This window comes from Diadema antillarum, unplaced genomic scaffold (assembly GCF_040938485.1).
Source record: "Diadema antillarum isolate AM-2024a unplaced genomic scaffold, OU_Dant_1.0 seq00001138_RagTag, whole genome shotgun sequence".
NCBI lineage: Eukaryota > Metazoa > Echinodermata > Echinoidea > Diadematoida > Diadematidae > Diadema > Diadema antillarum.
Window position 1 is genome coordinate 108453 of NW_027271950.1, and position 26515 is coordinate 134967.

At 38.2% G+C, this 26515-nt stretch overlaps 1 protein-coding gene across 1 annotated transcript in view; it reads right to left on the reverse strand.

Moving 5' to 3' along the window:
- Window positions 1-25391, reverse strand: part of LOC139744127 (calmodulin-binding transcription activator 1-like) — a 116958-nt gene extending 91567 nt beyond the window's left edge. Inside the window, exons 1-2 of the mRNA XM_071654583.1 lie at window positions 24898-25391; window positions 16055-16152 (exon numbers count right to left, since the gene is read on the reverse strand). Coding sequence (XP_071510684.1) covers window positions 16055-16152; window positions 24898-24919 — 120 coding nt within the window. The 5' untranslated portion in view covers window positions 24920-25391. The remainder of the gene's footprint in view (window positions 1-16054; window positions 16153-24897) is intronic.
- Window positions 25392-26515: the final 1124 nt, after the last annotated feature.

Consider the following 26515-nt stretch of genomic DNA (forward strand, 5'->3'; position numbering starts at 1 on the left):
ATGATGTCAATGATAGTGATTGAGGCATCCTATACCTCTCACCAGCTTTTTAACTTTGAATGTTTAGATATCCAAACATTATCAAACTCTTGGGAAACATGTTTGACAGATTCTCTCAAAGTTAATCATATTACCAACATCATTCAGGCATTGTGAAAACAAACAAACCCAGTCAAGGCATGCTTAAGCCAGAGAACAGAGCGTAACAAAGCTCCCACAATAAACCATTACTGCAAAATAAGACACAAAGTGCACAGTCCAGGTAACTCTGTAATATGCGACCTTTAAGGCATAACAGGGACTAGAAAAAAAAAATTGAAGTGGGCGTTGTCAATTTTGGCTGGGAAGAAACACAATAGAGGGTTCATTTTTCTTCCATAAATGTCACATTATGCTCATGAAGGCAATGATTTGACAGCTAAATTGATGAGGCTGTTCATTTAAATCACAATAACCCAATACTGTCAACAGAGTATCATGGACAGCATTGCCAATTAAACTCCCGAGGGCCGGTGCTTCCATGTACACTACTGACATCCTCTGAAGTAGTGTCGCCAGTGGTAATGACGAAAGGTATGTCCACGTGCAAACTTTTACCATCGAAGACAGCCGCCTCTGATGAGAGCTACCATCTATGAAAGGTTAAATGGCTCCTTGAATATGAGCTCATTCATATGGTACTTATCATCAGTTCTAAATCTCTAGTTTCTTTCTTTTTTCTTTTCTTTTTTTGGCAGGGGGGGGGGGGGGTAGCAATGAGCTCCACTCAATGAAAAGATCCAGAAGTATGGCAGAATGCAAGCAATTTCTCCAGCGATTCCTCAGATCGATACAAAGTCATGTTCTCGCATACAAGAAAATACGGCAAGATGATGTAATGCACACGCACAAAATCTGCAGGAATTTTCATTCACATTTTTTTTTTCTCATTGACAATCTTGGAGGCATGTGACCTGAATAAATTCACTCATGTCTTATATGCACTCACATGGATAACAGACTACACAGGAATTGATTTAAAAGAAAGAAAAGAAAAGAAAAAGAAAGAACACAAAATTATCCAACTCTCATGTTTATTTGATGTACACAACTAGAAAAAAAAAATAACAAGTAAGTACCAACAACTTCAATCAAATCACACAAAAAATAGATAAGACGTTGAATTTTTGTGTGGTTTCATATGGTTTATCAGGATAATGATACTGGTCATATTTACACAAAAATGAAAATAAGATGAATTGATGACATCAAGGCATAACAAGTTTCTAATTTGCTTCCAGACGAATCTTCACAAACTTTTCTTTAAGACATGAATCCAGCAGCATTGAATAAAACAAGTTTGCCAAAGGCTGACTTTCAAATGGAAGGGGGTTGTGATTGCTCAAATGCCAACAAAAGTAATTTTTCAATGTATTCACAGACAAAATATTGGGATATTTTGAGGCAAAAACATTATAACCTTATGTAATCTGCATACATATGGTTGCGATGGACATCAGTGTTTTGAGAAAAAATAACTATGTCACTGATATGACACTTTCAAATGACATAACTTTCTGTCTGTTTCAAATAGCCAAATGTACATGAAAGTTTCACTGATGCGTTTCTTCAACTACACTGTTCTAGATATAATAACGTCATTTCGGTAACGCAGCAGAGTTCTTCCCCTCCTCCCCCCCCCCCCCCCCCAGAAAAAGGCTTGCAAGAAAGTGCTACCACCTTTAAAAGAAAAAAAAAATCAGCTTATACCTAGCTTCAAATGAAAATTCCATCCTGATACAATGTTACTTTGTATGAAAACAGAAAAATCAGAGAAGTAGATCATGGAAATAATGGAGTATAAAAATCAGACACACAGAAAAAGGTATAAACTGTTAAAGTTTTGATAGAGAGTGTTAAGGCAAATTGGCAACCATGTGACATAAACATTGAGCAGCTCTCCATTTGTTTTGGACACAAAATTTCACTCATCTTGATTTTTCTCAAACATTTGGGGAGACAGAACTTAAATGCTGAGGACATGCAAAAACATACAGTATTATTCTTTAAATCATATACCAACAATAGGTCTGGAGAAAAATCATTCTTGGAAGAAAATATTTCTTGGGAGAAAAATGAAAATTGGTGACTTTTTGTATATAAACCAGATGGAAAACTGCTCAACACCTATGTTGCACAGAGCTGCCAATTTGCCTGGTTCTCTAAACTTGAACACTCCATAACTCTTGTTACGAAGCTTCAAGCAACGCAAGCATTCAAGCAACACATAACTCTTGTTTCTGCATCCAATTTTTTTCCCCCCAAATTTTCTTTGATCTTTGTCTCTGATTTTCCCGTTTTCATACGAAGCAACATAATGTTAGCAGGATGAAGTTTCCCTTTAAAACATCTTCAAGACTGTTCCCGGTGACAGAGGAGCATCGAATTGAGATGGCAGGTCAGTCTACACTCTGATTGCAGAGCGGGTCCATTTGAGCGATTGGCGGGAGAGAGAGAGCCAGCGAGTCAAATTTGTGCGCCTGTCACTTCTCTCCCGTCAGGTTCCGTGTCTGATCCGCCGCGAGTTCCTGCGATGACAGATCAGCATGCAATGCGGGGGGAGCAGCCTCCCCGCGAGAGAGCATTACTGACAACAGGGTCATCCCGGGTGTGTATTATTTTTCTCGCCTCACACACAGGGCAGATTTTTGTTGGTGTCATTTTTGCTTTCATGGACTCATCATCGAGTACAGTATTTGTAAGCCTGGTGGAATTTGGGCTGATTACCAGTGCAAGTATTCAGAGCTCCATACTATGAAAAGAGTCATTTTGGTTCTGAAAAAAAATTGTAAGTTTGGCCCATGTAATTATAAAGCAATCTGTAACTAGGTTAAGTTGACCAATGCAGCTCAAATCAGTTTACCATGAAAAGAGGAAATACCAGGGTAAACAGAGTCATGAAGTTGTACTCAAATAAAAGACAATTTTCCACTGAAACAAAGTTCTACTCGACCACAATTATGCAGCCACAATTCTAAATTGACACTTGATACAAATGTCAACACATGATGAACAAAAGGGGTGAAGTGATTACGCCATTTCAATTTGCCACCTATGGGAAGTCAGTTAGAAGTAATTCCTTCTCCCACCACAACCAATTGCAACAGTTTACCATGTGAACCGCAGATTTTGCCATCAAAGTACTTTGCGAATCGGGACTCAGAGACAATTTCACAAGCGGTTGACTCTGTGATTGAGAACTACACAGGAAATGAATGAGAAATGCTGATTACCTCTTTCTTTTTTTTTAAAAAAGGAAATAAAGCAAAATTACAGACTCCCCATCTAAAGAGATGAAAAACTTTGCATTTTGTGCTGCAGGAGGCAATATTTTGGCATTGACTCACACACAGTTTTGATAATAAAACCTTCTAAACAGTACAACTCGTTGTAATTGGTATGATACAATATCCAGACTAGGCAAGATCAAGTGATCAAGACTGGTTAAAAAACAGTGTGTGTGTGTGTGTGTGTGTGTGTTAAAACAGTCAGGTGTGATTATACGCCTGGTCATAATCTCAATCATTATCGACACCAAAAGGGTTTACTTCTTTTTTCTTCTATTATGCTGGTGTTGGTGCCTCTGTTTGTTTACAAGCCCATATGAGCATTGGTTGTTCGCAATTTTGAAAAAAGTTGTGAGTACATTTAGAAAAATAAAAATTGCAGGGAAGGTTGGAATACAGTTGTAGGTCCGGGTTAATGGAACTGGCATTAAACTAAAATGTATCTTAACGGTTAAAGCCCAAACTAAGTTCTGGTACGCCTGCAAAAGTTGTCTAATTTCGCTCCCAAATGTGAACGTATGCTTAGGAAATTTGCAGGATAACGATGTTATTACAAGATATTCGATGGGTAACGACGAAAATGCGAAATATTAACCAAAAAAGTTCAGTCTCAGCACTTACCCGAACGGGGTCAGGCTAAACTCGGATTCGGGGATAACTCGGCTTCGCTTTGACGGCGGGATGAGTTTTAAAGGTTGTCCCTCTGATTGTACAGTGTTGTCCTATGGGAGCGGCCTGTATAAATTAGCGCTTCGTGTTCTGGCTACTCGCAGTAATGGTCCGAGTTGTTACAACGCGCGCATCAAAAACCTCTTTTGCGCGCATGCAGAATTAGTGTGCGCCGATCAAGCACCTCTAAAACAATCAAAAAGCTTGATAAACAACAACAAAAACTCCAAAGACCGCGCGTCTCAGCAACTGAGGACCGCGCGCTGTCATTTTTGTTTTGTTTTGTACAGGATTATGTTAGCACGCACTTTCCTGTCCATTCAGTTAGGCCTCATTTGGTATTATGCAGTGGCCAGTAGAATGTGGCGATCCTGAACTTCGTGTGAATTGTCTGAAGTAGGGTCGAATTTTTCCCGAGATCGAGTTAGTCTGGAGCCTTCTGGAATAAAAGTCGGTTTTCCTACTATTATTATTTTTCTCAAAATACTCCAAACCGACTCATCATTCCGGCAAACCGCATCAGCCAGGTAAGTTACTTAGTGGACTCTTTCGATATATTGCAAGAAAAAATGAAATGGTGCTAGACGGATTCTCAAGCACTTACCGAAACTTAGTTTTCACTTTAATAGCTTGACAATCCTACTCACAAAGAGTGCTATAGTTTATTGAATGCGCACATATTAAAAATAAGGACAACCACTTGCAAAGCATCATAGTTTGCTGGCCCATGTGCATGCATTTTACAACAAGTTTGCTGTTAGGCCTGACCCCTGTGAGCCGTTGAATTACTTGCCGTAAATTAACACCCACCCACAGAAGATAGGCATGCCTGAAATGGGGGTCATTACATGCAATACATTGCACTCACAGATTATTTCATCGAGTGCAGCGTGTTGCTGATAGTTAATTAAGATTCAGATCAATGATGATAAGCACTGTGTGAACGCAACTCGTAGTGAGGAGCTAACTTGCCCACATTCTCAATGATAGCGTGATTGGGTAAATATGGCTAATGTACCTCCTCCAAGAATGCCCAGAGTTCTTGGTTTGACAAAAAATGAATAAAAATAGAGCAACATCATAACAAGTTCTACAGTACCACAACTCTGATTTTGATATTGGAAATAATATGGTTTGAGTATAAAACTGGAACAGTTGAATTTATTAGGTTTGCAAAAAAATTTGCTACTATACAATGTAGTTGCATGACATTTGGGGGGAAATGAGTTGCCTCGACAGAGAGAGGTCTATGCCCTCACTAGGCACGTACTGGTTCAAACAAAATGAAAAGTATTCAAAATCAGTATATCAGACAAGCATTGCTTGATTGTTCTCAAGGGAATAGTAGTGGCAGGGTCAAGTTAATCTTCAACTGGTCTTCTGTGTAATATTTACAAACTCATTTTGGTGTTTCAAACTACAAAATTCCATTGGATAGAAGAACAAGGACAGACTGCTTCATAGGAACAGCCAATAATGTTATATGAACTCAATACAAGCCCCAGGCTGCTTGAACTTTTGTGGCAGAATGCTGGAGCTCACCCCATGGCCTCACATGTCTCAAACTGAAATGCCATTGCAGTTTCAAAGATAAATTTTTCTAGGACATTGACAGGGCACATGACCTAGCTCCTACAGAAGACAGGTGGAACAATATTTGTGCAAACTTGTCTCAGTAACAGGTTAAAAAAAGTGTAGTTTTCATAATAAAGAAATAAAAACATTAGTAGTAATCATGCAAGTGTCATCCTTCATAATATTCTATGCAAGAATAGAACAGAATTGGGGGCGTTAACAACTTAGAAATGTAATATGTAAGAATGTAAGATACCTAGTAATGTAATAATTATGTATCCTGGAGAAAAATAATGATTTACTGGATTGACCTTTGACACTTAGAAAATTTAATATTCTGGTCAATTATAATGATTAATTGGTTTGACATTTAAATACTTAAAAATGAAGTAATACATATCCTGGACAAATATATTAAATACTAGTTAGATTGGCACTTAAAGGGGATGGCTATTAACTGATCAGTGGGAATCAGTGGGAATGCCTGAGGATGATTGTTCCAATCCCTGTGGGATTCATTTAAGAGTACATTATATATCTATTGTTGTGTGAAAATTATTTGCTCCAGAATGGTCTCATATTCAAGTAATGTGCAGTTTAATGTTTCCAGGTTAGCGTGCCTGGTCAGTGACGGGGCATTAATCTGCACATTACTTGAATATGAGACCGTTCTGAAGCAAATAATTTTCGCACAACAGTAGATATATAATGTACTCTTAAATGAATCCCACAAGGATTGGAACAATCATCCCTCAGCATTCCCACTGATTCCCACTGATCGGTTACTAGCCACCCCCTTTAAATACTTGGAAATGCAATTTGTATCCCAGACAATTATAACGAGTAATTGGAGCAGCACCTGACAATTAGAAAGTACAGTTTGTATCCTGGACAAATATTGTGATGATTTATTGGTTCTATAGACACTTAAACATCAAAGATTATCTAATATGTATCCTGGGTAAACATAAAAATTAGTACAGTTGGATTGATACTTAGACAATTACACTGTTTATGTAATATGTATATTGAAAAAATATATGGCGATTAATTAGATTTTTGTCTTATAGTTTTGCCAATCACCATATTTTGTTGTACATATACTATAACTTGTTCACTGTTGGTATTTGTACACCCCTGCAATGTGTCCAGAATAGGAACATGGACCTGGCATATGTTAGCATGTGCTTTGGTTTGTTCTTGTTTAAAAATTAAGACACGATTACAACATTGTGAAGTTGTTGTTGTTTTTTCAGTCTCTTTATACCGCTATACTACTGTAACATTACAAATTGAAGATCCAAACGCAGCATGTGGAATTTGAACCAAAAATGTAAAACTTCCCAAACTTCTGACCAGGCAGTTCAGATTTTCTCAAACTGAATAAAAGTGTTCTACTAATTATTCAGCATGTGCTGAATCCTATATGTTTATAGAAGCTTCACCTTTAAATAGGAAAAAAAATGAATGCATATGACGAATCTATCTTTCTTTTTTTTTTCATTTCTTCCTAGATAGACACTTCAAGGCGGTATTCCAAAGAAGAAAGATACCATCTGGATATGCCCATGAAAAACGTGTGATTATAACCGGTGAAATTCATATGGTCATGCCTTTTGTACAATAGTGATTTTGTTTGGATTCTTGTTTTCGCTGCAAAGTCTTACTTGTTCAATAGCATTTAATGCATACTGTTCTGCTGCGCGATTACAATGTTTTAGTTCTTCAATTCCCTTTAATACATGTTCCGACGTGTTGTCTCTCACGCAGATGTCTTCAAAATTCTTCAACACCTAATATTGAGTGCTATTACGTCTGTGACTTGGCATCTTGAACTCATGCACGGGAGCAGACGGCGGCCCTGATGGCTTGGGCCTGGGCTGTTGGCAACTCTCTGATGGCCAGCAACACCGACACTGTCATTAACAGGGTAATTACAGCCCAATTTGTTTCTATCAGCATTCTTGCACACCCGCACACACACACACATGCTGTACATACACTTTCCTGGCTGTGGATATAATTGCGATGTACTGTACATGTGCACAATTTGGAACAGAGCCTCCAAGAAGGGTTCCCCCTACCCTCGAAATAGCTTGCTATTTTGGGAAAAAGTGGAGGATGTCTGGGAAGGGCAAGAAAGGGTTGGAAGGGTAAGAAAAGGGCGGTAGGAGAGAGATAAAGGAGGAGTGGGAAGAGGGGCAAGCAGGGGTGAAAAGGGGCAAGCAAAGGGTAAAAGGGGGCTAGACAGGGGCAGAAAGGGGCATAGAAGGGGTGGAGATAGGGTGTACGGGATAGAGAGGATTGCAGGGATAGAATGAGGTAGAAATGAAGGGGAAATGATGGGAAAGTTTTAATAGGAGAGAAAGAAACAAAATAAGAAGAGAGAGGAAAGTGGGGAAAGGGGTGGAAAGGGATAGAGTTCAAAAGAGATACAAAAATTGTAGGAAGGGAGAGGGAAAGGGGAATGTACATACAGTTGAACCTCTCTTATCCGGCCTCCCTTTATCCGGATCTCTCTATTATGCGGACGCAATCTCGCCGTGATTTTTTTTACATAATTACGGGAGGAAAGGGGGATTCCCAACTCCTTGAGAACTCCTACACAAACACACAAGAATTACATATTACTTCCAACATGATTAACATACATTACATCAAATTTCCTCCCAAATTGCTTACCTTCAGACATTTTAACATCCCCAAACATCCCCAAATGTAACAATGAAAAGGTTGCAGTATACACATTACTACATGTGGTACTACAATGGGCTACATCAGTACATGTGTATGTATATGTACATGTATAAAGCATTGAGTCTCCCGTATCCGGCCAAATCCCTTATCCGGATGAGCCCCGGTCCCGACTTGTCCGGATACGAGAGGTTCAACTGTATATAGAAGGAAAGGGGTGATTGGGGCAGGGAAGGGAATGGAAGGACATGCAGGGCATTTGAAGGGCTGAAATTGAATGAAAGACGACAGAAAAAGTCTGAAGGGGCAAGAATGAGTAGAAAGGGAAAGTCAATAGATAGGTTACAATTAAAAACAAAAATTGTCCTTACTTAAGATCCAATACTCATGAAACTTCTACTATAAACCTGCCTCATTGATTTTGCACTAATATGAGTAGACTCAGACATGGAATCAACTTTTATCTTTAATGAAATAGGAATCTTGAATTGGATTCTTTGCTTTATGTACACATATCCTTCTACAAAAATTACGAAAAATGGGAAAGTATGCATTCTCGCAGGATTTCCAAAAATAAATGATAAAATCAGTCAAATTCTTATATTATCTGATGTGACATCACTGCTTGAAATACAAAATTGTATGTAGATAAAGATGTCAATCCTAGCTGCATTACTCATGTGATTGCATTATGCTACACCTCCAAAAAGGCAATATCAATACAAAACATTTCAAAGCAGTTTCGTTTTCACAATTTTCAGAAGTTGACTGATAGTATTAAGAAAATAGAATAAAATCACAATACATAAACATCGTGTGGGTCCCACAACACCACTGCCTTGACCATCATTGCGACGGTGAGAAATTGCAATCTTTGCATCTTAAAAAGGAGTAAGTTTGTTTCTCATTTTATCTCCATGGTTATTGACCATCAATATAATAACTTGTGAAATTGTCTCAAGAGTCCCAAATACATGTACTCGGTGTATCTGTCTGATAAGACTGTATTCTGTATATAATCGGTGTCTGGCTGCATTCACTGGTATAATTAGCAATGGAACGAGAACCAACATGAACAGATCGGCTCACCAGAGAACATGGGCAGAGAGATGAAAGGTGTTTTAATCATTACGGCACGTCGTGAATGTCACAGCGTCAACCCATTCCATTGCAAAGAGTTCCGCACATCCCCCTCCCCCATGTACATTGTGTCATAAGACTGACGGCCGAAAGTAGGCCTGGCAGCTTCGTGTTAAAATTGCAACAGTACGTCCCATGGGCCTATCTCGCAGCCCGCTCTACTGTTGCATGGCATCCTTCGTGTGGCATCCTAATGAACACCATTCTGCTGGTGGTAAAAATAAAAAATAGGAGAGAACAAATGAAGTCCCTCAAAATTCAGGGCACACCACCTGATGATTGGGCCCTAAGGAGGGTACCTTTAATGCACGCTAGCCATTCTTCCAAGCAGCTCATTTTCTGATTAACTCTCACGGGACCATCATCCCCAAAATGTCATTGTCTTTCTATACAAGCCAGTCGCCAATGGCAATCAAAGGGCCAGGCAATAACATGAAGCAACTCAACAGGGAGCAATCAAATTCAAAACTGAATCCTCCATCTGACCCAGACCTTCAATAGCAGAAAATGATAATAAAGTTTCAAGAACACTACCTCATGACATTGTATGTTAATTCAGAATCAAATGTTGATTATTTCAATGACATACCTGTACCTGAATTAAGGTATGTGCAGTGACACTATCTTTGCACGTCATTTATACTGTAAATAGACTAGAATTCTTGAAGTTACAAGAAATTAGGACACGACGTATCATTCTGTGCATACCTACATGTAATTCACCAAAAGCTACATGCTGTATGCCCAATAGTTTATCATTCATGGTCAAAACAGACAGAAAATGAGGTGAAAATGTAGATTATTCAGCAGAAGCTACAAGAGTTGATAATTCATAATCGAAAGAGATAAAAGGTGGTGGAGTAAATGTAGATAATTTACAAAAAGCTACAAGAGTCAACTACTCATGATCACAACAGACAAAAATGGGGAAGTAAATGTAGATAATCAAATAGAAGTTGGGCTCCCCAGCCCACCCCTTTCTTCTCTGTATCCAAGTTCTCTTATTTTTTTTTTCATTCTGTCTTCTTTTCCCTCTCTTGCTGTTCCCCTCTAATCATAAGATTAACAAGTCTATAATTCAACGTCAATACATACTAAATGTCAACACAAAAACAACAAATATGTATGCTTGTAGAAACTACAGCACAAGGTACCCCTATAAAAGAGCAAATTGAAAAACACACCCACACACACACATACACACACACACACACACACACACACACTCACACACACTCACACACACACACAGTTGAAAGCAGCTGTTTGATTACTGTTCCATTTTCACATAAAAGTATTGATGGGCCAATATAAGATCAATGGACATTTTCATTTGCAGCAATGCTGAAATGTGCCCTTGTGTTAAAATCACATTACGCTGATTACTTTTTACTTCATGAGGTGTACACAATGTACATAATATGCATACGGCTGTGCCCAGACATGGGCAGTCAATGCACCATATGCTCGGGGGACGACATGCAATGAGCACAAGCAATTAATCCCCAGGTCGCATGACGAAATGTTCGCATGGCCGGCAAAAAGCTGAACGTGAGTGGGTCACAATTAGTAATCCCCGTGAGCTCACGTGTCAGCCTTGGCTGACCGCACGCTGCGCATCGGCTCGTTTCCTTGGCTCTGGTAGTCAAGCCGGAGTGCACGCTCATTGATTGTTGCCGTCCGATTACTGGAGTAATTTTGGGTCAAGTTCATCACAGATCTAATTCTGGACCGAAGCAGCAATATGATACCATTAGGGGTGTTCTTCCCTCTGTGGTATGCTAAGAAAATTGTATCACCAAGGCTCTTAATCTACCATTGATTATTACTGTAGTTGTTGCGAGAATACCTTCAAATGATTCAATGTAAAAAACAAAAACAAAAGACATCATTTGTAACAGACATGCCTCTGCCTGAAAAGATGTTCCATTTATCATTAGTTCTACTTTTAAATCTCTTCCATAAGCAATGGCATATCGTATACAATGATGTTTATCACTTTTTTGTCAAGTGTCTCTCGTTTCTAATTCGCACCGACGAACATTGTACCTAAATCAAACTACTGTAATTGCGTTGGTACAATAAATATCTCTTATATGTGTCTAATTTATCAGTTGCCATTAAGGAATGTTTAATTTCCTTTTCACATCAAAATAAACACAGTTCACAATTCGCAGAAATTCTACGCCCCCCTGCAAGTGCTTTTAATCTATTACTCACAGACGGTAGCATGCTATCCTGCATGCATATCAAGTTCTGATGCATATGGTTGGTGGAGTGCACATTATGCAGATTTACTAAATGAGTTTGACAAAGTTTTTCATTTGACAACTGATTAACTAGCTGGCACACACAGCATCAGATGGGTGCTATCATCAGTGATGCCTTAAAGCACAGTACTTTCCACTTGATTGAATTACACTTGTACAGTTTACACATCTATAGAAGATTTTCATTGATTCACAATGTAGCATGAAGTACATGTACCAGAAAAGGTCACAATAAGCACTATTAAATTCACTGAAGATGTTTATGGACAATCCGACCAATACAATATCAGGAGTGACCATTTAAGTGGTAGCCCATTAATTAAGCAGAGGCCACTATACTGCATCACACAGCAATGAAATTTACAGCATTTATATTATGATATTCAAATAATCAATTCATATTAAACCTGGCTGCTGTCACAAGATCTAAAAGAATATAATTGGAACCTATCACTTTAAGGCCAGGCATTTTCTTGAAAAACAGCCTTCTACTTGGGGACATCAGATGCAGACCACTTACGAAGGTAGAGAAAACCTGATCTTTGCATCTTTTCTAGAAATGCAAAAAAAAAAAAAAGACAAATTTAAAACCAAATATAATGCTAATGCATTACACCCATGCTGAGAGGCAATGATTTATTTGTTTTTTTAAGATTAGGCAGAAATTCTTTTCCAAAGACTATGGCTATAGAATAGTGTGAAACTTTTTTTCGGAAATCTATAACATACAGCATAATCTGAAAGAATAATATTTGTGTATCTAAAAAAAAAAAAAAAAAAATCAGAACGCTATCATTTTCCATCACCACTTTGTAAATGTTAGGCACAAAACCAGAAAGGGCACGCACTGGACCATACATGTACACTTTGTTTGAAAACAGGGTTGCAAAAGAAAACTTTGTTTTCAACTCTTTTGCAAGAATCATCATGTCTCCAAGGAAATCATTTCACCCCATGACATTTATCGTTTTCCATCACAACTTTGAAAAATTTGAACACAACGATAGACAGAACACATGCAATGCACTGGACCAAAATGCATATTCAAGGTAACAAAGAAAAAGAGAGAGAGAGAAAAAAGAACTATTTTCTTCCATTCCTTTGTTTGGATGATTGTGTCTCCAAGGAAATCATTTCACCCTCTGACAAATTGTTCCTGGAACATGCGTACACTGTGAAGAGGTCCCCAGCCCGCGAGCGTCAACGCCGCGCGTGCCGTCAACTCATCTTCATCAGCTCCCCCGTCTCGACACCAGCGGGTAAATATTAACATTCTGACGTCTGTCCGGCACGCTTTGATGAACGAACCCGGTTGTGCAAGAAGTGCCGTCCCCTCAGATTCTTCAAGTGATCTCATTAACAAGGAATGCTGGGTATGATATACACAGGCTGGTTGCTTTGTATTAAATAAGTGTCGTTACGAGAATTTAAGGCAATGTGAGCAAGAGACTACGCTGCGCCCAGAGTGCATAGCTCAACGTGTATTATAGATAAACCACCAATGATAGAAGTTTGCTTCATTTTCCCTGACGACGGGTGACCATACACATTATTCAAGATTACCTTATAACTCTGGCTGAAAATACAACAACAAAACAAATCAATCCAAACTTTGGTTGCCAGGAATAGCAACAACAACAACAACAACAACAAGAGCAAGACACCTTACCTACATCATTTTGTCAAAAAGAATCCCACAATGCATAATTTCTCACTTTTTACATAGCTCAAATGAATTACTCACAGTAAATACGGAAGGTCTTCAGACCACACAAGATTTATCATCCCCCCTCCCCCCACCCCAAGAAAGATAAGTGCAGCGAGGTAAACTTTAGGTGAGCTACTATACCTTGCTCGTATTAAACTTATCAGTCGATCACAGCCATTATACTGTTCGTACATGCAGAGATATTCATGGATTTTGTGCTACTTTTGGCGAGCATAAATTCTAAAACTAGTGGACATATCTTCAGAATTTCCAAATCTATACATTTTGAACGAGTAGAATCCTGAATTTTGCCAGCCAATAAAATCGTAACTACAGGTACAACATTGTATGTGTATACACATGCTACATGTAGTAGCTTTCTGTGATGGATCATTTGTGTACGTTCTGTCAAATGTGTGTATTTGTGCAATTGAAGCGTGGGTATGTGTACATTGGTATGCATGTTGCACAGTACTAAATAGTAAATGTACATTAATTTCCATACATAAAAATCTCAAAACAAATTGTTTTTGGTAAATTTGCAATTCTAAGGCGATTGTGCAGTTTGAATTCAAGAACCCTCGAATATGCTTTTAAGCCGCTTGGAGCGAAAATAATGATATTTACAATGAAATACCACTGGCATCTTCTTTCAGCATAGATGCCTGTCATAATGGCAGACTCCATGAACTCGCATGCAGCTCTAACTCCCCGAAAACCGTCCAAGAGGAATCTCATCAACTCCTCCTGAAGAGCAAATTTTGGGGTAATCTACAGCCGCTGTGTTTATGTCATTACTCATTATCCCCCGTCGTCTTGCATTCTCTTGCCGCCAGGCCTCCAGTAGTATAGGCACACAAGCACAATACAAGCCCCATCTCACTTTTTTTGTTGCAAATTACCGTCACGACTGTACCACACCGTGCGATGACATCTCCATACGGTAAAAAAAAAAAATGGAAATAATAATGTGCTTCACATCTCCGAATATTATCAATCTAAACATCATCTGCAAAAGTTTGGTGGGAGGAAAGAGCAGTCTGGCACTCTGAAATAAGATGATTATCTCTTGTCCTTGGATAAAAAAGAAAGAAATAAATAAATACCTAAGAATTGCAGGAATGTTTGACAAAAACAAGATTTAAGCCAATCTTTTACTCATAATTGTAATGACAATAGCATCTTTATCAACAATCGTGTTGATAATTATGATTAAAAAGAGACAAAAATAAATTTTGTAACGAGTATTGATGATATTAACGATAAGAACCATCATCATAACAACAGCAACAATATTTAATAAAAATAATAACAAAAACAATGACAATTGCAATGATAGTAATTACAACTGTTTTGCAGAATTTTATTCTGGTACTGTATAAGCTGCTACTCATGGTGAGTTAATGTGAATTATTGTCCTGAAAATCTGAAGTATTCTAGGGTCATAAATCTCACATGTCATCTCTAGTCCATAAGATTTTATGTTCAATGGTGTGAATAGCATTTTATGCACACAGTGGTGAATTAAAATCATAATAAAATCAAACCTGCCCATGGCAACCACTATTAACTACACGTACACATCTCTACTCCTTGGGTCAAACTGCGCAATGGAGCTGTGCAGTGACAAGGCCTCCCAACTGGCTCACGACAGAGTTGGCAAACGCAACAACTTGATAAACGTGATCTGAAAGGCGATTGCAAACGCATCTTGAAAGTGGGTATTGAAACACATTTTAAACATGGGAGAATTGTATAAACGCAGCCAAAATATGCACGGAGTATTCAACTCTTGATCTGGGGAGAGCTACCAAGGAGCCTAACAGCGAGACTGCAGATAAATTTCCATGGCTGACATGTCATTTAGAGAAGTTTGAAACATGAATTCCAACATAATGGTGATGTTTCCCTGTCCACCATTTCTAGACTGTTAGTGTTAGGGCAGGCTGCTCGTTCATTCATAAGGCCAGGAAAAAAAAAGGTAGTATTGGTGTAACGCGACCGACCCTAAAAATGTCCCTGACCCTAGAGTTCCCAGAAAAATTCTTTGCTATCGCGATCATGATAGCACAATATTTCGATACCAATACTGCAATCGCTATCGCTTCGGCACAGTCTTCTTCTTCTTCTTTTTTGTGATTTATCCACTTGTTTAATCCGCATGTGTAGTAGCATGATTTCTTTTCTTAGAACAGTGGGTTGTTTTCTTATTAAAGTTGTTTCATTTTTGCTTCACCATATGGAGTCCTACACTGTTCGCTTCACTGCAAAAGTGCGGCGGTAAAAAAAAAAGAAAAGAAAAAAAGATCAACCTACCATCCCTATTTTCATATGGCCTGTTACGCCGATTCAACCTTTTTTCTTCTTCTTTTTTTTTTTTAAACTTGGGGGGGGGCCCTAAGGTTATGAAGGATCAAGGAAATTTCAGGTGCTGTTCGTTATTCCGAAGGTTCGCTATTCCGAAGGTTCGTTATTCCGAAGGTTCGTTAATCGGAAACACGCAAATTCCCTATACCTAGAGGTTCGTTAATCCGAAAATGAAAAAGGGTTTGTTAATCCGAACATGTGTGCCGTTATTCCGGAGATTCATTAATCTGAAAATGAAATTCGGAATAACGAACCTTCGGAATAACGAGCTGTAACCGAAATTTCTAGGGCTATGACTTCCTTACCTCATTGGTGTTCCATCGGTCCTGTTTCTTGGGAAGGACGGTCACTTTCTCCAGGTCATGGAGTGCCTTGGGCAGGGTCACCTTCCGCTGCGGATTGTCTGTATAGAATACAATCACGGATTGATTTTTAACAGCCACTGAATGAGCGATTTATTGACTGATGCGTCTCTTCTATCACTGGAGATAGAGAAAGGAAATCTACTTCAAATGCATTGTTTGACAAAAACCACATTTTGTATTGGAAAGTACACATAGAATTGTATTCAAAGCATTCACTTTGTTGTTTTCATCATGCTACTTTCATTACCATATTACAGGGGGGGGGGGGAAAGGTATGCTGTGAAGTGCAACCAGAAAAATCCACTTTCTTAGAGAGAACACATGTAAGAAATACAATTGAGGGGGTCGGTGCAATATAGTGCTACGTAACCCACACTTTTGTCAAAATTGAGTTACATGCATTCTCATAATCCTTATCCTTCACTCTAACCTCTGTGAAAATATTATTATTTGAATTCAACCAATAAGATGGTAAAAAATGCAATCATTCATGTTTTATTAATGTACAATGTATGGACTTTCCAAACATTCAACAGCGATTATCTCAAAATGACTATTGTGTGGGTTAGCACTATATTGCACCGACCCCCTCAATTGTATGTATGTGTTTAATACCATTTAACCATGGCCATTTTGCTTAAATGTGAGTGTATCTAAAATACTTTATGGTGAAACACAGTGTACAATATGGCCACAGCTGATGAAGAATATGAACCATTTAGCAGCTCTTCTTTGATCAAATCTAGTTACAGCCAAATCCAACATTTTATGCAAAATCTTTGTCTGTTTAGCAGTGTATTACAATATTTGTTAATACTTGACATCCCCATTAGAGGTTACAAATTCCCCGAAAGTTAACAAATATTGTCACAAGGTACATTGTATATCTCGCAAGGGACTGTCGAGTGTTATGTATTACAATGATAGACAAGGCAATCTTGCTATATCAAATGCACATGATTACACTCTAGCCCTGTCAGCAGCTGGTCAAATTCTGGAATTACAGACTTTGTATGTCACCTGGGCACTGTGTTATGAAGAGTTATAATTGATGATATAGTTGATTTCTATCATAAGTCTACGGCAGCCTGTGTGGTAAGGGAATTTACAATATCAATCATATCTTTTGATAAAACAGGGCCCAGATGTGATGTTAATGCTGCCAATAATATAACAGTTGCGATCCTCACTGCATTAGTCACATGAATGACCATTGTGACCAACCACCAACCAGTTTGTAGACCATGCCTAGTGTGATATCACAAAATGCAACATATACATGTATGCCTACTTGTATACAACTGAGAGCATGAAACTTACTTTCATTCTTTTTCTTTTATAGTCATGATAGTATGTTAACAGGAACTGGATGCAATTCCCATACAGTAAGTTATCATTCCCAAATTTCATGCAGAAGTACAGTTCTAAATGTATTTGTAGTCAAGCACACAAACAAATGTTCATTCCGTGCACACTCATTTCATGGCAAAGAACTTCTTCACTGGACCCTACACCGATATATCTGCCTCTTGTTCTTTGGCCTCTGGCGAACTGAACTGTCAGTAATACGGTTGGCCCTTTACACCACAGATGCATATCTTCCATTCACTCTGCTGTGCAGACTTACTTGCCTCATGACAGCAAGTACGAAATGGGGTAGAATTATCTTTTTCTGTTATAAGAAATCACAAAACTTGGCATGAATATGTTTATACACTTGAGGAACAATTTCTCTTATAAATACAACATTTTGCGTGCTTTATCGGGTAACGACCTTCGAACTCTGCCTACAAGACACAGCAGTTGCGTTCAAACCGCTGAAATCACATGTGCACAGATAGATCACACAGTCTGCACAGCACAGCAGAGTGAGTAGAAGATATATTTCAGTCTGTTGTGAGGGGCTGACCATATTGCCAACAGTACAGTTTACAAGAGGCCACCGAACGAGAGGCTGATTTATCGGTCATCTGTACCCATGATGGACTGCACATCAAATGGTTAACTTACAGTATCTGGAGAGTGCAATAAAACTTGCTCAGAGAAAGAAAATGAAAGATAATCTCGAGTTTTAAAAAAAAGATATGAAAAGAAAGCAAAACAAAACAATGAAGGACATGTGGATCTTCTTGGGTCAGGTGTCCTAATTTCATATGAATCCTTGTAACAGGGATTACTGTGACCTCAGTATTTGATCATATTTAAGTGACACAAACTGTAAGCCAGCCTGATGCACTCAACGCATTATAAATTTCCTTCTCTCTCCCCACAGCTAACTCTTGTTCATTAAGTGCTCACGGTCATATGGTCTATCCTCCATCTCCCCCCCCCCCCAAGTCTTCCTAGTTGTCATGGTTACCGACCAACAATGTAGTCTAAACACGGAAGAGGAAGCAGAGGTTGCTCCCGAGGTTGGCTTTAAAGGTCCCAATTTCTACAGCCTCTCACAGCTTCCATGAATTTAACCTTCGGACAAAAACCACAAATTGATAATATTACTTTTATACAACAATTTCGTAATGATAATACAGATAAATTTACAACTGTAACCACAATAATTATGATTTATAAACATAAATTCATAAAGCGCTTAATACATGCAGTTCTGTGCATTCATTTCCAAGTGCATAAATCTATTGATCATCTATCCATGGTACATTGTAGCTTCTTTATTAAAATCACGGTTTTAATAGAGGACCCTGATAATACATTTACATGCCCCCCCCCAAAAAAAAGATACTAGATTCTGAAATCTAACTGTCTCTCCTACAGAGCAATGACAAAGTAAAAGTATATTTTGAATGTCCTTCTACCTCTTTGAAATTCCTGTCACGACCGCGTTCAAAAAGAATATCCTTTCACTTCCATTCTTTCTCATGAAAAAAAATTATGAAACTTTCACATGTATTTAAACACATGCACACACACACACACACACACACACACACACACACAATTCTTTGTTTGTTTTAAAACCTATCATAGAAAAGACTACATGTACATCAAGTCATGTTGAATAAGAATTCAGGATAGGCGCAAGTACAATGTAATCTACAGAAATTCATTGTTACTTGAAACAGTGATTAAAGGTCATGTATGGAAGCAATCTTTAATGGTTAACTAGCAATGAAATAACCATGAATTTCCTTGTGTTTGCTTGAATTCAGTAAATTTTTGAAGAATGTTCATTTCCAAATAACCATTATAATGCAAACCTATTTCCTTAGTCTGGTGAATTTCCTTCTAGGAAAAATGTCAACTTTGTGTCGCAGGCCCTGATTATCACTGCTATGACCTTCCCCCCCCCCCCCCCCCCAAAAAAAAAAAAAAAAAAAATGGCATCATTGTGTGCCTTGAGCATTTCATTCATGAAAATGGTGCAATGATTATTATCAAAAGCCACATAATACAATCAAATCAGTATCATCCACAGAGATTTTGAGCATGATGGTACTGTAAGGTACATGTACAATAATGTACATACGATAGCAATGGTGATCTACAGCTGTACAATACTTGTCTTTGATAAATCATTATAATAACAATTCAATGTATTATCATTACCATTATTATCATTATTGTAGTTACGTTTAGTAATGTAGACTACACTGTGTCTGCATGCATGTTATGGTAATACAAATGTATGATGGTACTGTACATTGTATACGTACAATGATAAACTCTATAGTACAACGTAAGTGTGGTAAAAGTGTAAGTTACTGTGTATTATTATTATTATTATTATCATCATTATCATTATCATTATTATTATTATTATCATTATCATTATTCTCATCATTTGATATCTATTACAATTATTATCATCAGGGCACTGTTGCATAATACACTGTAGTTTCTGACATTTACAATCAAACACAAGTCTCAGAACACAACTCAAATATAGAGTTGTACATTGCTGCAAAAATAGATAATGCACAATGGCATGATTTGTTTTGCACATGATGAGCACTATTTGATGGTGGTTGGTGCGTTTTTAATCAATATTATCATCATTAGTGAAAGATCGGTAACACTTAATGATAGTTTTATACTGGCCTCAGTCACAGCACACTGTATTGGAATCAAAGACAACTAGCAAGTGACTGATTCAGTTGCTGAAAACAATGAGGATATGACAAGTCTCTAGAGGATTACATGGCACAACTGAAGAGTTTGAAAGCAAGAAAAGATTTAAATGCCATTTTTAAATTTTTGAAGGGAAGATCATCATCAAAAAGTGAAAAATACAATCTTTCTAATGACACTACATGGGTGTGTATACTCATGTCATAACAAACACCCAAGTAAAACACAATTAACCTGATGAGGACGGACTGATTTTGCTATTACACGCATTTCCCATAGACACCTGCCCGAGTATTCTTGGGACTCATCTTCAATGGGTGTAAGTCATCACATATTATTTTTCTTTGTTTTCAGCTGATTACATTTGTACGTATCTCAAATCGACAAAATTGGTTTGTATTTTTTTATTTGCATAATATCTAAACTCTTCTAACTGTACTTTGTAAGCCACTGGCCTATGAAGGAAATGAATCAACAGGCTTGTATTACTACAAGCTACAGCTGTAATGTATGTGCCCCCAGGGAAAAATTTTCCAACCTGAATTTGATTAACAATTTCAGCTGATGAATTATACAATGTATTTCAAAATGGTATCCTGTACACTCGTATGGCAGAAAACTGCTATATAAAAGACAGTTGGTCTACAGCAGTTAAAATGCATTGCAAATTGTGAAGCGACCCCAGGAAAATTATTACCTGTACCTCAAAACAGGAAACAGCCTTTTCCGTACTTTCTGCGTTATATTCACTGAAATATAAATTGGACGATAATTTACCCAAGAAAAAAACAATGGACTATGATGTATGCAATTTCACTAGAATTAAAAAAAAAAAACACAAACAAATCTAACATCAACTAAAAAGTGTGAGCTTATCTCAAAGGTTTTTACTCGGTATGCAAGCTACGTATTTCAGATCCCGAAATTCACAAATTTGTTTGTAATGTGATCTGTGACATTCATAACAATCTATGCTTGCACAACCGTAACTTTACACAGCATGCTGCGCAGGCTTCTCAGGTTGATAAAAAAATTAGTCGAGTACTAAGAACACAAGTTAGGCTTCAAAGTGGGCAAATTTACATTCTTGGTCAAATCAATTCTGAACATCCTGTTTGCACCACAAATCATATCACAGTAATGTAACCAGACCACTACTTTGTTGTTGTACACGTTGTAGCTCCTATTCTTCTTCTTCTTTTTCTTCTTCTTCTTCTTCTTCTTCTTCTTCTTCTTCTTCTTCTTCTTCTTTTTCTTCTTCTTCTTCTTCTTCTTTCTTCTTCTTGGTAGTCTGCTTCCTTCAACATTGAAGATTCTTGTAGAACTTGGTGATCATACAAATTGTATAGTGTCTGTCATAGGGGCAGCTGTAGGATAACAATGTGCCAATAATTTTATATAAGGTGCTAGTGAAAAGCGCCTCAGAACTACTGCATGTAGAGTACTGCTGCTGCTGCTGCTGGGTTCCCTCCGTTAGCAGGTGACGAAAGACATTGACTGAGAGGGTCATCACAACATTGTCTGGGAAAGCATTCCAAGACCTAACTGTTCTAGAAAAGAATGAGTTTTGGTGTTGCTGAGTCTGAGAACTTTAACATGCATATGTAAGATACATGCATTGCACTTTAACCGTAGTGACATGTTATGTTTTGTTGTTGTTGTTGTTATTGTTATTGGTTTTTTAAGGATATTATTCAGCACAACTTTCACAAGATGAGTGCAACTTCTTTCCTGACCTTTGAAACTTTATTTAAAGTTCCTTCAGTCTTTAATATTCACTGGCTACCATCTCTGAATGACAGGGATCATCAAAGCTATTACAAATGAAGTATACTGTCAGAGTGAGATATTGTTTTCATCCTTTCCAGTAATTTTTCACTTTTTCTTCAATTGTATGTCCCAGCGCTTTTCCACTATTGATGATTACTTGATATTGAATGATATAGTATACAGTATATTAATTGTAGAGAATAAACTACACATTTTTAATAATCTCTCAAAATGACAAATATAAGCCACTTCCTTGATTCTAAATTGTTGCAATCCAATTCTAGCACAAATGGCATAAATTTACACTAATAGAACAACTCAGTTGTTTACACAAAATATTGTGGCTGCTCAGGCAAAACAAGCCAACTGATTAAGTACTATTTACACTAAATCAATGAGTATATTAAACAATGTACATACAGTAGCTCTCTAGCAAGCTGTATGACATGCCAAATGACTCTTCCACAGGCTCTAGTTTCACAGGTGGTCTGGCATTGACATATACCTCAATTCTTTCTTTATGTAAGGATTTTGTTATGTGCATATGATAGAGTTGTTATTCATTTCTTCTTTGAATGAAGAACTGCCAGCAAGTGTTTACAACTTGACAAGAATTAAATTTCTCTCTCTGAAATTAAGTTTGTATTGAATGTAAATAGGTCAAGAAAATTATAGATACTTGAAGCCACGAGTTGTTTAAATCATTTTAATAATTTTTCATTCTCATTCATCAAAACTATTCACCACAGAGACTGTTTAATTAAGAGGCATATACAGTACATTGATATGACCCGTTTCCATGGTCCCTCTGTCAGAATGACCAAAAAAAAAGTATTATCAAGGAGAAACGTCTGACTTCATTCACACTAATCACAGTTCAATAGTATTGAAAGCCACTACTGCATAAACGATTTCCCAAGGGGCAAATTTCAGCATACTGTAGTCTATGCTGTAATTTTTTGGTACTTTTTATGGCCTGGGAGAAGTAAAAGTAAAATAGTTTATCAATTGTAAATTATAGCTGTCTGCTCAGGGTCTAGATTAGATTTTTGTTTTTTAATGATAGCAACATGTTGGTAAACAAAAGGAAAACACTGATATTTTACAGCCAGATAGAGTCTTGCGATTTTTACTATGTAATACGAATAGTTAAGGCGGTTCTAGACTTCATTTTACACAACAAACCATACATGCATTTGTACAGCTGTTGTAAAATCTATAGAAACTGCAGACTGTACAATTTGTTACAGCACCTATTTTCTGTTAACTGTTGGCTGTAAGCTGTAGACTTTACATGTAACAATACTACAGCTGTACAGACAGGCCCCAATCAATGTTATCCTCCCCAAGCAAGTGTACGCTCATGTGAACCTTTGCTGTTAATCTGTAACCATTACAGGGAGAGAGTGCAGCAGAGGCTTGGCTGTGCTAGCTCGCGCTCAAGTAAACACTACTGCTAGGGCCAGTAAGCTTCCAGTAACATAGCCCAACCAGACGGACTGTGATACACCAATCTACTAAAGACCCTCGAACACGGCCACACAACAACAGAACTGTTGAAAATTTCTACATTCTTATCACAAATTTTATGAATCACTCACGTGAATTGAAATGCTTGGACTATGAGCATGGTATATCATAGAAATAGCGCACGGCTCAGAGTGCGATAGTGTAAGTGCAGTGCACGCGAGGTTTCTTTAGATAGGTGCCGCCTCTGCGTACGAGCCGCTAGGCGAGTACGCAGTGCGCACCATCTGAAGAAACCGAGCGTCCACTGCACTTACATTGTCTCACAACGGAACAAGTGCGCTATTTCTTTTATTAAAGTGCGCTATTTCTTTTATTAAATAGCGTGTTTTTATGAATGACCCCCCCCCACAAAAATTTTAAAAACAGCATTGTACGCAATGAATTGTTTATTAATAGACAAATTTCAGCAACGCGATAACGCCAGGTAACAGCAGTCTAAAGGCCGCCTCACACTGCGATGCATGTAGCATCGCAAGCGTTCAGTAATACTCACGTACTGTACTGTACACTACGTTAGATGCGATGGAATGCAACGCAACTTCACGAGTGTGGTATATCACTCCCGTGCAGTGCGGCGAAAAAGTTGAATGCCACGTGACGCGTTTTGACCAATTACCATGCTTGAAATCCGCTGGCTATTTTATAGGCCAGTCCATTGTAGTGAGCCCTCATGCAACATACAACGTGTACACTGAGCAAAAAGTCCAATCTTAACCCGGAGGCGTTGGCTGGAGTGCTGTGATCATCGCTGGGCGATTTAACAATGCAACTTGCGCTGCTAGAGTTTGTACGCCCGGACGGTCAACAGCGCCCCCTTTGCCCACCATTTTGCAGTGCTGTGCCGGCATTTCGAATCATTTCTGTGATTTCTATGATTTCTGCGGTGTATGCAATAAAAAAGGCTTCATTTTCGGTAAGTTGTGATATCTGCTTGTCAATATCGATAGCTAAAGACGGAAGCTAAATAGGTAAAAGTTTTCATTTCACATAGTCTGAGTATGGTGTAGTAAATTCAGAATTTAAAGATTACGCGGCCTCCAGTCGGTAGAGCCCTGTCGCGACACTTGTGTACAGCGACAGGGCTGTGTACAGTTACCAGTAACACTGAACGTTTAGAGCCATAAGCCTAGAAAAAGTCACGCATATACGCGTTCAGTTCCCTCTTCTTTCTCCTTCCTCTGCTCTTAGAGTTAAACATGTTAGTCTACGTTACAGTTCTACGGATTCCTGCTCAAAAGCAAAACACAGCTGTCTCCTTGCTAGCTAGCCGTGTGTCCATGCCGTCTGTTGTTGAAACATAACGTATCCATTATCACCGGGTCAATATCGACCCATTGATTCAGCAGGAAAGGAATGTTGATGGTGACCGTATCACTAGAGTGGACATCCAAACTTACCTTCTTTTCCGGTAAGAGCCATTTTTGCTGTATGGAGCTTCCAACGTTAATCTACTCCGATATCCATTCTCATATCAATCATTCGTCAAGCTTGTCAGGTATCCTCGTTATTAACAAAACGGTGTGAAAACTGCTAGTTCAACTCAGTCGTGAGGCGACGCTATCAAATCATCAGTCCCTCCTATAATCATACAAGTCGAGTTTACCAGCTAGCTCGGTGCATGGGGAATAGGAGCAGCGAGAGCTGCGGTAGCTAAATTGGACAATCAGTATGGCACATGCGTATAATACTAGGCGAGGACTGGTAGGAGCAGAGCACAGGATGTACACCGGTACAGTACGGGTGAAATGCCGCGAAATCTTCAGCAGCCGAACGTATCACTATTGTAGACAGCTAGCCAATCGACCGTTCATGAAACCTGTACATATGCATGCAACAGTGCTTGGTCACCACACATACCAGCCACAATTTAGTACCGAAGATGCATGTCCGATTCTACCTTTACCACTCGCCACTGAACCTCCGTATAATTCTCTCCTCTCCGCGAATAAAATAAAAACAAGACGGCGATCGACTTACGGTCTGAGACGACGCATTTATTCGTACATGTCCGATCACTAGCGTTGGCAAATATCGACAAGAGATGGCGCTGTCGATAGACGCTCCAGCAGACTCAGGAGGCTCTGAGACGCTCATCATCACTATAAATCTGTTATTTTCTGTCACTATGGGAATGTAATCCCATGCAAGTTTCGACCAGCAGGTTGTCAGAAAACAGAACTGGGGGTGTTTCACGAAGTCGAACTTAATTCAAGATACCAAAAATTATGGTATGCCGCTGGTTTCCCTGTTCAATTTCATTAGCCTAATCAACAGTAAAATCCACTTCAAAATTAATTATCATTAATGTTTAAAGAATAATTCCATTATTATTTATTTCATCTTGTAGTAGCTACATCAAAAAAGTCTCCAAAATCTTCATTTTCATTAGAAAGTTGGGCAGCATTGAAGACGCACACAGCATACCATAATAGTTAGTCAATCTTAAATTCTAAGTTCGACTTAAAGGGATCGTACAGTTTTGGTTGAGACATAATTTCAGGTTTCTAACATTTTTTGGTGAGATAATGAGAAACCTGTTATGAAATATGAAAGAGTATGTAATTCTATGAGGAATTCAACGTTTATTCGACGAAAATTGGTTTTGAAATGGCTGAGATATCCAAAAAAGAGCGATTCTAATAAAGTGTGGGACCCACACTTTATTACGATCGCTTTGTTTTACTTTGTTTTTGGATGTTTCATTCATTCCAAACCCGATTTCCATCAAATAAACTTTGAATTCCTCTTGAAGTGGTATGCTCTGTACTATATCATAAGTGTTTTCTTGGTATCTCGCAAAAAGTTAAAAGCCCAATTCGCATCACTACCAATACTGTACTATCCCTTTAAATTCTTCGTTAAACACCCCCTGGAAGCATAAAAAGGAAAACATTCGATCTTCCTCCAAATCTGTGTATCCTATTATCTACACATCCATCTATGTAAATCTTTGTATTTATTCATACCTATTTATCTATTCCTGTCTCTCTGTAATCAGTGTCTGGCAATCAACCT